At 47.1% G+C, this 12,869-nt stretch overlaps 1 protein-coding gene across 14 annotated transcripts in view; it reads right to left on the bottom strand.

Moving 5' to 3' along the window:
- Lrch1 (leucine rich repeats and calponin homology domain containing 1) overlaps window positions 1-10,549 on the bottom strand; it is a 204,739-nt gene extending 194,190 nt beyond the window's left edge. For 13 of the 14 annotated variants that reach the window (XM_087586448.1, XM_087586443.1, XM_087586442.1 and 10 more), the window contains exon 1: window positions 10,071-10,549. Coding sequence is in view for 9 of the 14 variants with exons in the window: in XM_087586443.1 (XP_087442569.1) it covers window positions 10,071-10,329 (259 nt within the window). In the remaining 5 variants the exon portion in view is untranslated. 14 annotated transcript variants of the gene reach the window in all.
- Window positions 10,550-12,869: the final 2,320 nt, after the last annotated feature.

The following is a 12,869-nucleotide window of genomic DNA, read 5'->3' on the forward strand; positions in this document are numbered from 1 at the left end:
TTTGTCTACGATGGAAACAGTCCTAGGTCCCTGGTGGGTCGTTGAGACCATAACTAGTACTCAACTCTGTATACAGAATGCTTCTTCCTGTCTATGCTTGCCTATGCTAAGGCGTAACTTCCAAATGAAGCATAGTGGGACCTAAAACCCAGTAACTATTAGGAGTTAGGGAGATGACTCCATAGTTAAAGAGAATTTGCTACTGTTTAGTTCCCAGCCCCCACCTCAGGGGAATAATCTCTTGTAACAATGTCACCTCTGGCCTACTTCAGTGCTTGCACTCACATGCACTTACCCATACACAGACCCACACAAATACCCGTCATTAAAAATATGAATAATTATAAAAATGATAAAAATACTGTTATAAATGTGGTCTTTTGTGGGATGTACATGCACATCTGTGTGCTTACATATTTGGGGTCAGAGGACAATCTGAGGTACTGTTCTGTGCCACCCCCAAACACACACTTTCTTTACAAGATCTCTGTGGCCTGAACTCATCAAATAGGCAAGTCCAGCTGGTGAGAGATACCTCATGGATCCAATTGTCTCTGCTTCTCCAGAGCTGGGATTAAGAACACCGTTCTACCCAGTTTTTTCAAACAGTAATATCTAGAAATGAAGACAACAGAACCATCTTCCCAGCCTCATCTCTTCAGGCAATGCTTGTCTCCAACACACGCACACACGCATGTGCACACAGACGTAATATCCTACTGCACTGTACTCACCCTTCTCATGTTGATAGAAGACACAATGCCCAGATGATAGGACAAAGAGAGACGGGCCATAAAGAGCTGCTGGTGGTGAGTCACACTATGACATACCCCCACACTGATGCCACACTGTATCAGTTCACCAGATTACCAGGAAGACGACTAAGTGGTTGGCGGGTTTAGAACATAAATACATTAGGCAGAGGGATGACACAGGATGGAGGGGAATGCGAGTTTGAATTAACCATGCCACTCAGAACAGCACACAACTTAAAACTTATGACTTGTTTATTTCTGGAATTTTCCATTTAACATTTTTGGACAGCAGCTGACCACAGGTTAACAAAAACCACGGAAGCAGAGTCACTGTGAGGGAAGGCTAATATACACAAAGGGAAAAAAATAATGAAATACAAAAATGCATGAGGAAATGATGCTAACACACCTCGGATCGACACATGATTCGATGCTGCGATGCTAAAGAGGCTGGCAGGGAGGCAGCTTGCTTGGGGCAGGCCAGTGGCTGCATGGAATATGAATTGGACATGCAGAATTCCGTAGGCCAATGAAGAGTGGGAACATGTGAGCAAAGATGTGGAAAAGCAAAATGAAAACAGTGTAGAGGAGGCAAGGCAGGCCGTCCATTGATAAGACATTCAGTCAGTGGTCTGCAGAGATCAAGTGTGTTAAGTCTATGCTAAACTTCTGTACCAGGTCAGGAATACTGACACACACCACACCACATAAAGACCGAAATACAGGAGAGTATCGGTGATGCCCATGACCCATGTACAGCGCCCATGGGGTCTGCTGTCAAAAGCATGGCCATGAGGAAAGTTGGAGAATAGAAAAGGAGGCTCAGGAGAGCATGCTGAGACCACTTCAGCGCTCTGCCGACAGGCTCACACCCCGTTCATCTCATGCTCTCTTTAAGGCCCAGAGAGCAGAGGGAGCAAGGGAAACCTGGGAGGAATGGCAGCCTCAAGATCCTAGGACCCATTACCTACTTCCAACTACCTAAGTGCAGTGTGTTGGTCTCAAGTCCTTCACGCTCACTTGTCTATGCCAAAATCATATTGATACAAAGCAATTAATTTCTGATTAAGGAAGAAAAATCCTGACATTGGGAAAAAGCCAGGGAATCGCAATTGAAAGGCCAGTTTGGACTACAAAACAAGTTCAAGGCTATAGAGAGATTGAGGCTCGCCCAAGCTACATAAGGAGACCCTGTCTTGAGAAAAAAAAAACGAAGGAAGGGAGGGAGGGAGGGAGGGAGGGAGGGAGGGAGGGAGGGAGGGAGGGAGGGAGGGAGGATGAAGGAAGGAAAAAATTTCTGCTATGAAAATCAACATTGTTAGGGGCTGGGGATTTAGCTCAGTGGTAGAGTGCTTACCTAGGAAGCGCAAGGCCCTGGGTTCGGTCCCCAGCTCCGGGAAAAAAAAAAAAAAAGAAAGAAAATCAACATTGTTGTTCTGATTGTTTTGCTTTGTTTTGTTTTTTGTCTTTTCCTGCACCCAGGTTTATACCTTCCTTATTTAGCCAGCAGAGGAGCCTACAGCTGAAGCAAACTTAATACACAGAACTCTGATCAAAAATACATCTTCCAGTTCAGTAGCTAAGGACACTCGCTCTTGCAGAGGACCCAGATCCACATCTGAGAATCCCCGTGACACCTCACAGCCATCTCTAACTACAGTTCTAGGGCATCCAAGCCCTTCTTTCTGACAGGCACACACATGGTACACATGCTTATATTCAGGCAAAAAAACTAATATGCATAAAAATATTCTATAAATTAAAGCACACTTCCCTTCAGATCCTGGAGCATGCAAAAGCAGTCCAGTTCTCACAAGTGCCGGCTTTCTTCTGTTCATGTAGGAAAGCGCACTTTCTGGTCAGTTGCTGTGTGATTTCCAAATGCATTGTTCCTTAGGACAGTGTACAGAAAAAGGCCCCTAGAATCTCAAATTAAGAGGAAGAACAACGCCAGTATGCTTCATGCTTCAGTCCACTCTGATAGATGGAGCTTTTCTAAAGCAAGTCTCATTGGAATTCTTTTCTTGTAGTGTTTTGGTTTGTTTGTTTTTATTTTGTTAAACAATTCTCATTGGTCATAATAATAATAATTTTTTTTAATCACAGCAAAGTTCTGTCACTAAAAGAAACTTTGCTGCTGGGGAGATGGTCCAGTCAGTAAAATGGCTGTCATGCATGAGACCTGAGCTCAATCCCCAATTCCTACTTAAAAGCCTGGAGCAGTAAGATAGGGGTGAGAGTTGCAAACGGGCAAATCCCTCCACTCGCTGGTCAGTGAGCTCAGTGAGAGACCCTGTCTCAAAAGGTGAAGAGCTACAGAAGAAAACTCAGCAGCAGCATCCTCTGGTCTCTACATGTAGATGCACTCAATTATGAATGCATGCACTCAGGTGCACACACACACACATACGCAGTTCTCATGCAACACAACAGTAGCCACTGACAGAAGCTAGGCTTCCCATGAGCTGTGCTATCTCGCTAAATACTCAAGCTATGGAAATATAGTTAGGTTGTACAACTTACAGGCTTAAATGTTTCTTGTCCTTGTGTTCTGCAGACAAGGCCTCATTCTGGAACCCAGGTTGGCCCTGATCCCCTGATAACAGGTGCGTAAGACCAGTTGGCTATAAAACTTTTGTATCTATAATAACTTTTATGACTTCACCACTGCATTTTAACACCAACCCACTGTAATCCCAACTGACATGATCGGAGAGGGTTCATGAATTGCAAACTACCTAACCAAGGCCAATCTCTCTCTCAAACTAAATACATTTTTCCAAAGGGCTAAGTCAAAAGTGTAAACAACACAGTGTTGTATCTTGACTGGTAGACTCTGTCTTAGTTAGGGTTTCATTGCTGTGAAGAGACACCATGACCACGCCAACTCTTATAAAGGCAAACATTTAATTGGGGCTGGCCTAGGGTTCAGAGGTTCAGTCCGTTATCATCACGTCAGGAAGCATGGCAGCATCCAGGCAGACATGGTGCTGGAAAAGGAGCTGAGAGATCTACATCTTGATTCACAGGCAGTGGAAGGGGACTGTGTTTCCATACTGGGCAGAGCTTGAGGAATAAATTGAATCCTCAAAGCCCCACCTCCACAGTGACACACTTCCTTTAACAGACCACACCTCCACAGTGACGCACTTCCTTTAACAGACCACACCTCCACAGTGACGCACTTCCTTTAACAGACCACACCTCCTTCAATAAGGCCACAACTCCTAACAGTACCATCCCTGTGGCCAAGCTTCAAACACGTGAATCTATGGGGACCATTCCTTTTTAAACCACGACGTATTCATAACCACTTCTACCATGTACTTCACAGAATCTTGACAGAGGCACATTAGAGGGGCTGGGAGGGTGACAACAGAGAGAGGAACGGGAAGTAAACACTGTTCAGCCTATTCAAGGATTTTACATAAGACTCTTGCTAGAGCTGGAAAATAGGACAGCAGGATTCAAAAGCATCCTTGAAAGGGGGGAAACTTGGGTTTAATAAATTTAATAAATTGAGGTTTAATAAAGTCATGATGAAGATGAATCCAGCGGCAGAGAAGCCTCAGCAAGGAAAAGACACGAAGCCTGCGAGGTGCCTATCCAGCCTTTAAATCCTGAGAGCACGATGGGGTAGAAAAGTTCGCCTTGCTTCGGCAACTCAGGAAAATTTTTAGTTAACACTTGAAATAAAAACTGTCTAATGGTTGGATGGGAGGCAGATTTTGGCCTAACAAGAACTAGCCAAAATTAAATACAGTGTTACTAGGACTCACAAAATCCCTAACAGATTCCTTCAAAGACAATGATGAACAGCTTTGGGCTGCTCTTCGATGAGGAACTGGCTTCCTGGTCCATCCTCATATGTGACTGTTTTAGAAGCATTGCCTATGCATGCTTTTCAATAGAGCAGTAGAACACACAAGCTGATGTGCACCTTTGGCAGGAGCACAGCTGGATGTGATTCAGATTCCCCCAGCCCCGCCCCCGTGTGTACTGAACCATAGTACTTTAACAGCTTTAAGAGCTGAAGCCCTCTGTGCCTTGACAAGGAAGAAATTAATCAGCAGCAGAAGAAAATATGAATAAGAAGGGAGACAGTGGCCTGAGTGGATGAGTAGCTCCACGACGCACAGTGACCAAGCATGTTAGAATGACTACCTGAGCACAGCGGTGTATTTAACAGAGCAGGGGGAACTTAACGGTGGCTACAGCGCCAACTGGTCAACCTTACTTAAATTCAGGTTTAAAAAGTCATGGACTAGAAAAGAGAGAAAGCATTTCACTGGGAAGAAAGGGTTCAGGCAAAGAGGCAGAGCAAAGGAGAAAGTGAGGTGAACATGATCTAAATACATTATATTCGTGTGTAAAATTCTCTAAAAACCAGTAAAAATAAGTAATTTTTAAGTGACCCAACAAATTAATTCAATAGCATAAAAACAATTTATAACTAGGCATTTCCATGAATGAACACAAGGTTTTTTTTGTTTAGTTGGTTAGTTGGGTTTTTGGTGGGGTTTTTTTTGTTGTTTTTTTTTTGTTTGTTTGTTTGTTTGTTTGTTTGTTTGTTTTTGAGATAGGATTTTTCTCTGTAGCCCTGGCTTTCCTGGAACGCTCACTTATAGACAAGGCTGGCCTTGAACTCACAACAGAGGCAGAACCTCTGCCTCCCTGGTGCCGGAATTAAAGGCATCACCACTGACCAGCGTTGTGAAAGAAAAGAATACAAGTTTTAAGAAAACACCTATGACAGGGCCTGGTAGCATATGCGTTTGATCCCAGAACTCAGAAAGGAGGCAGAGGTGGGCAGAACTGAGTTCAAGTCCAGCCTGGTCTACAGAATGAGTTCCACGATGCCAGGACTACACAGAGGAAACCCTCAGGAGTGGTGGGGGTGAGGAGTGGATTCAAATACTTCACTATAATTCAACTGAAAAATGCTTCATTATGAAGTTCTGTGTGGATTCCGATGGCTAAAATACGCTCATATCCAAGGACTCGCAGCTATGTGGGGGGGATGGGTAGAGGAAGTCAGCCTGCTGCAGATAAGCCTGCCCCCCGGGTCTTGAATCATCCGCAGACACTGAAGAGAGGTAAGGTCAGGCAGGCAGAATGACAGTCCCACCCACTGACAAATCCCAGAGGCCTCAAACAATGATCATAAAAGCTCTGGGCTCTGTCACCCAGTAAAACTGGAGTGAGGTGAGAGGGGCTCTGTCACCTGCTGAAAGGTAGGAATCTGGCAAAAGGATGTGAGCAGGGGATGGGCCTAAATAAACCTCTCCTTTAATGACAGGTTCTCCCCTCCGCATCCTGGATTCATCTTTCCAACCAGAAAATGCTTCGTGGTCAATTCTACCCACATCAACCCTGCAAGCCCTGACAGGCATCCTCCTTCTGCTGCAGGATGCCTCTGAAGGCTCCCGACAGTGCCTGGTGCTGCCTGGACACTCACTTGTCTGGTCTCAAGGGGCTCCGGTGGCTTCCTGAGCCCTCTACTTTGCTTTTCATGTCTTAAGCTCTGCAGTTTTACTTCCTGGAGCGAGCAGCGGGTGGGGACAGCACATCAGTAGAGCACTTGCTTAGCATGTTCAAGCCCTGGGCCTCTCCACCAAGTTTCACACAAGCTCACAGTCCTCTACCACTTTGTGATTAGCCCAAACCCTCTTTTCACTTTCAGTTTTGAGACAAGCTCATGCTGAGATTCCAGACTGGCCTTGAACTCAAGGAGGCCTTGAAAGTGTGGCCGCCACTCTCTGTCCCAAGTAGCTGGGATCACAGGCTGGCTCCATATGGTCCAGCCTCAATGAGTTCTTGTGCCAAATGGTTAGACCAGCCTCCCACTCCCCATTTAGTCTTGGTAAAACACTGATAATGGCAGGCTCCACCACTCAATCACAAGACCGACCTTTTTTAATTCAGGCATGATCTCCTGTAGCTCTGGCCAACTTCAAACTCACCACGTATATAGACTGATGATCCTAAACTCCTAACCTTCCTGTGCCCCTCAAGTGCTGGGATTACAGGCCCGTGCCAACAGGCCTGGCTAAACAGTATTAATTTCCAAAGTCCCGTGTACAGATTTCATTTATTTTCTAGAGCCTCATGCAGGTAGCTGCTCTCAGACGTCTTTTCTTTGGAATCCTCTTTATCCAGCCATACAAACACCCCTTGAACTCCTCCTTCTGAGCTGATGCTATGTGATAAATCGATGCTAGAGGGGATGGGGTGCTCCGCTGACACAACTTCATACATTTCTTCTCATCAGACCCAGTGTCGTGCTTCCGCGTTTAGACTTAGGATGGGCATTGTGTGCTCTTGTTATGAGCAACCTCAAGTCCATGAGAATCAGCCCCTGTGTTTGGAAAACAAACATACTGCATGTAGCCAAAAAAACCCTCTTACTCATCTTACAAGATAAACGGTTTCGTTTTATTTTGTTTTGTTTTGTTTAATTGCGTTTTGCTTTGTTTATCTCCCATCCCTTCCTCAAACCAGAGTGGAAATTTCATGGGAAAGGTGAAGGGATGAAGGTCTATGGAATGAACCTTCCAGAAGCCTCCCAAGTTCTACCCCTCTCCACGGTTACCCTCAGCCCAACAGGAGACAGTCAGAACACAAACACTAGAGAGAAGCCTTCACGATTCAGGTCGCTGGTCCAAGTCTCAGTAAGGGTATGATTCTGAGCACATACCCTGGCTTCCCTCTACCTGGAAATGACATTCTGACTGTGCTCCTGATACAGAGTACTTTCATAGTTAGCCAAGTAGGTACCATGTCCACATCAGTTCTAATCCAGTCTAGGATGTAAAACCTGTGCCTGTCCCCGGCTACTTCCCACTAAGCCTACTTACAGATGCCTTGCACAAGACATCCTGTTTTGATTGAAATTCGGGGAAATGACAGCCTAAAAGTGAAATTAAGAAGGTCTTTGTTTTGGTTTTGGTTTCTGTACAGGTGAAGTGTTCGCATTCAGGTGACCATCCTCTACTGAGCAGTTCAGGGCCTCTCATCTCTGACCTTACATCTCTGTTCAGTTGGGCTGTGTGGCCCAAGAGTGTGGTGCTGTCTGTAGAGGTGGCTGCTGGAAAAACTAAATTTTACAAGACACAACAACACATAATTTAACTGAGAGAGAAGGCTCTCCCACTACCCAGGAAATTTTATGAAAAGGTCTTAAGGATCTTCCTATCCATCCTTAGATGCCTGAGCCCGGGAGGAACCACCATCTGCATGGGATTTCTATTACCGAAGGCTCATCAACTCCCTCAACTCCTTCTGTGCAGGAAATGTCAACACCACCCACTGTCTCTATTTTGCTTTGTTGCTTTCACACGTAAAGAACAGGCTTAATTTAATATACTCTTTGGGGGACGTGGGGGTGTGCAGGCATGAGGAATGAGTCAGGGCCACCTCAACCTGTAACCCAGTCTGGCCTCCAACTGCTAGGCTCACAGGCAAAGCCCCCATGTCCAGCCAAAGCCTGCCTGGAGAGAGGAGTACTCACATGTGTGACTCAGGTCAATTTTACATAAAACAATTGACTCTGGCTACCGTTTTTTGTTTTTTGTTTTCCTCTCTCTCTCTTTATGGTATTGCCTTAAGTGCCCACAAACGTAACTGACATTCTTTTGCCTCTGCTGCCCCCAAATAACACTGTTTTAGGGTGAAGAATTAGCACGAGGCCTCCTACTGTTGACTATTAAGGATCTTAGGAGCATTAAATATATGTAACACTCCTAACGCCTGCAGAGAGAACAGATAGGACCCCTTTGTAAGCAGTGACCACTCACGGAGGTGGGAACTGACAGATGGACGCCTCCCCTCCACTACTTTCAAAGCAATGGTAATTCTCAAAGAAATGCCAGCACGTCACGCATGCCAACTTTACCCAACCTGAAGGGTTGGAATAACGCTAAGCCTGCTACTGAACTGCACGAACGTGTTAGCATTGGTCATTCTGGCTTCCTGCAGTACACAGCCATTCTAACTGTGGCAGGAGTTAAGGAAAATGTAGAGTGCTTTTTAAGATTATTGATTTAGGCGACTCTTAGAATAACTTCTACTTGAGAAGCTGTAACTACGAGGCCCTATCAAGAGCCTCTCCAGCTGTTGAAAACTTTGTTCTGGAATTTCCCCTCTGCTTACCCATTCCTGACAATCCTTAAACCCAAATCACCGTTTAATGACCCCAGAGGAGTGCTTCTGTCCTCCAATGAATTCGGAACTCCATCTAAATTTTCAATTGGCCTCCTGATAAATGTTTATGGAATTTAACTAGAAACCTGGCCTCCAAAAGCCACAACCGGCTCCCCCCTGCCCCGCCCCCTAATCTTCCTTTATAAGAAGCTGAAGGACCCTGATCTGAAAGTCAAGCAATTCAGAACCCTAAGAGACCTGATGCACGTCGGAAGAGGCAACGACAGCAGTGGCTCAAAAAAACGGGGCACCCACTGCCCCGGGAAATGCAAGGTGTTCGCCGGGGTACAAACGGTCCCGCAAAGAGCGGAACCGGATGGTCGGAAACTAAGTCAGATCTGCACGGATTCCCAAGGCCCCAACCCTCTTCCACCACCCTCCTTCCTGTTTATGGATCCACTCCCACAACTCTTGACTACTAAAGGAAAAGAAGACATCTCCGAAATATGTCAACACATGACACAACTTGAAGAAGCCGGCTGTTCTTTGGTGCGGGTTACAACTTGCCGGGCTCACACTGGCAAACAGGCTCACTTTAATTACTTTTCATTTACTACGCCACGCTTCCCCTCCAGGGCCCCCGCAAAGACCGGGTTAGTGAGAATCGGGGAGCCCCGGTGGAGGGAAAATGTGTGGGTGGGGAGCCAGACACCAGCCTCTTGCTCGCACAGGCGCAGAACCAAGGCTGGCACCGCCTCTCTGGCTGCAGCAAGCCACGGTCGCGCGGCGCGGCGCGGTGGTCGGGGCCGCGACACTACGAGGAGAGGACAGGGTTGGCCGAGGGCCGGCCACCTTTGTCTGGGCTTTCCCACCCACCGGGACGCAAAATGTTTCCATGTAGAGGTCCAGGATCTGGTTCGTGTTCCCGACTCGCTCGCGGTCGCCTGAGATCCCCCACTTCCCGCGCGCCAGGCACGGCTTCTGGGCGCATCCCTGCGCTCCTGCACCACGGTCGCAGGTCGCCGGGCCAAGCGGGCCACCGTGCCCGCTACAACCACCGCGCGCGCACATTGCAGAACCCTCTTCTGGCGAGCCAATCGAGCAACACACTCGGGCCCGGCGGAAAGGCGCGACAGCCCCACACACGCGTGGGCAGCCCCGGCCCTGTCTCACCTGCCTGAACCGTGTCCGAGAGGTCATGTCCCGGGGCTGCAGTCCTGGGAAATTCCTTCAGCTTCCTGGCGCTCAGGTTCAAGCCCCCAGAATTGGCTGCCTCCTCTAGCGCGCGCTCCAAACCACGGTTCAAGGGCAGGTTGAAGCCCGCGCTGCCCGTGCTTCCGTGGTGCTGGTGGTGCTGGTGGATATGCGGGTGCAGGGCGGTTACCGAGAGGGCGGGCGCGAAAGCTTGGGGTTCGCTTCCCGGCGTCGCCATCTTCTCCCGGTCCCCCGCCCCGCCGCTCCTGCGCGGGGTCACAGGTTTCCCCGACGGCCCCGAGTCTCCGCAGCGCTCCCTCGAAAGCCGCGGGACTACGGGAGGGGCGGCGGGCGGCGCAGAGCTGGAGGCAGCACAGCTCGCTTGATCACCAACGTTTCCAGCGGGGGAAGCCGAGGGCGGCGACGGCGGCGGCAGCGGCAGCGGCGCGCCTGTGTCTGCTCGTGCCCGCGCCCCCGCCCGCTGCTGCTCCTCCTCCTCAGCTTCTCTGCGCTCCACCCCCTGAAGCTGGCTGGAACTGGATGCACATTCTGGGTGATTTTCACTCCGGCCCGACCTCTTGGGGTTTAACACACTGTGGGTCAGGGTATTTTGTCAGTTTGATTTTTGTCTTTTGGGTTTTGTTTTGTTTTGTTTTAAAGCCGTTTGTGAAAACGGGTAGAGGCAGGAGACCAGATTTGGAATACAAGGTCACAGTGAGAAGAGTGATTCTGGCTGATTGACCCAGAGTTACCCCCAAAAGGCAGTTTTTCCACTTGTGGATTTACCCTCACTGACGCCCCCTGGCATTTAGGTGCTTGCTGCACAAATTCTCTCATTGAATCCAGGAAGTCCGTGAGTGGAAAAATTGCTTCCTTCAGTTGAGAGAGGAAGTTAAACTGAGCCGAGATCACCCCTGCAAAAGTGATACGGAATTCGAACCCACAGCCCACAGTCACCAAAATTTTGCACCTTCACTGCAGACCACAGGGACCAGACTTAAATGCAAATAGACAAATCTAGAGGAAGGACTTTGACAAAGGGTGATTTTTATGATAAAATACATTGTCATGAGGGAAAATGAGTCCTAAATTATTACTCCAGGAGTTAAAACACCGAAGACCTAACAATCCAAAAGGTCACGTCTTAACCTAAGCTTAGGTGCTATGGAATTTTCAGCGTGCGCCTACTTCTTATCCACGTGGGGCATAGGAATTGAACTGATTGCAAACAAATGTTCTGCCATGGGGGTGACCTACAGTGGCCACTGAACCAGGGTTTGCACACCAGGGAAGAGCCAGAGGACCTGTGTCACCTAAAGGCCACCCAGCTGGAAGACTGATAAAGCCCCACTCCCTTCCCACACCTTGACAGCCAACTCCCTGGGACCAAGCTTGATACAACTTTATCATGCATACAGTGATACATACCTGTGATAGTCTAGGCAGCCTCGTGGACCTAGTGACTTCATGATCTATGTCACTTGCATGGACTTCACTACAGGGCTACCCCTTAATTCCTGAGATTCCAGGCTGAGAGCAAATTCCCGGAAGAAACAGGCGCCACCTAGTGGTGTGATACTCTCTACCCCAACCCCATCCTGCTGGCTCCACTCCCTTCGAATCTCTCATGACTTTCATAAACTGCCTTAAGCTTAGTTTTTTCACCCTGCTCTGTAGACGGTCTCTTCGCTCTGTTGCTTCCTTTGTGGTGGAGAAGCATTTTTTTATTTCATTCAATCTTGCCTGTCAGTTCTTGCAAGTCATTTCCCGTGGGCTTAGGGCTCTTTTCAGAGAATCCTTCCCAGTTCCTGTATCATGAAGGTTTTTCCTGTTTTCCTTGGACAGTTTCAGGTTTTTGGGTCTCATCTTAAGGGCTTTCATCCATTTTGAATTGATCTTTGGGCAGGGTGAGAGACAGAGATTCAGTTTAATTCTCCCACACGTAGAATCTAGTTTTCCCAGCACAGTGTGCCAAAGACCCTCTTTTCTCCAGTGTGTGCTTTGGGTACCTATCGAGGTAGCTGTAAATGCAGCTGCACTGTTTCATTCCTGAATCTTCAGCTCCTTTGATTACACGGTTTTGTGGCAACACGATGTTGTGTTTCCTCCTGCCACTCTGTGATACCTAGAATCTTGTATTGTGATTCCCCCAGCATTAGTTTTTTTGTTCAGGATTGCTTTGACTACCCAGCATCTTTTGAGCTTTAGGTTGTCAATATCTAGGATGTTAAAAGAATGAAGGAAAAATATTAAATGCTCAAGAAACCAATCCAATCAACAATGGGCAAATGATATGAACAGACACTTCTCAAAAGATAAAAGTATAAATAATAATAATAATAATAATAATAATAATAATAATAATAATAATAAAATTACATGCAGAATACGTTCAGAGTCCTTAGCCAGGGGAAGATGTGGTCAAAATTGCAATGAAAATGCATCTCACAGCCAGCTAGAATGGCTAGCATTAAACAAACAGAAGCAGATGCTGGTGAGAATGAAGGAGAGGAAGGGAAGTCTGGGGCCTCTTTAGTGATAATATCAACTAGTGTAGCCACGGTGGAAATCAATATGAAAGGTCTTCAAAAACCAAAGTAAAAGTAGAATCACTTTCTGATATTATATTATAGAGCGTCATGGAATATTGAAAGATGATAGAGACAGAATGCCAGGTGCAGAAAATAAGAATCAGGGCATCTATGTAAAGGGTTATGCTCTAGCTGCAGCGCTCCTGAGACGACTCAGAAGAGTCTAAGTCAATGTACTACAAACACT

The sequence above is a fragment of the Rattus norvegicus genome, chromosome 15, assembly GCF_021556685.1.
Source record: "Rattus norvegicus strain SHRSP/BbbUtx chromosome 15, alternate assembly SHRSP_T2T, whole genome shotgun sequence".
Taxonomy (NCBI): Eukaryota; Metazoa; Chordata; class Mammalia; order Rodentia; family Muridae; genus Rattus; species Rattus norvegicus.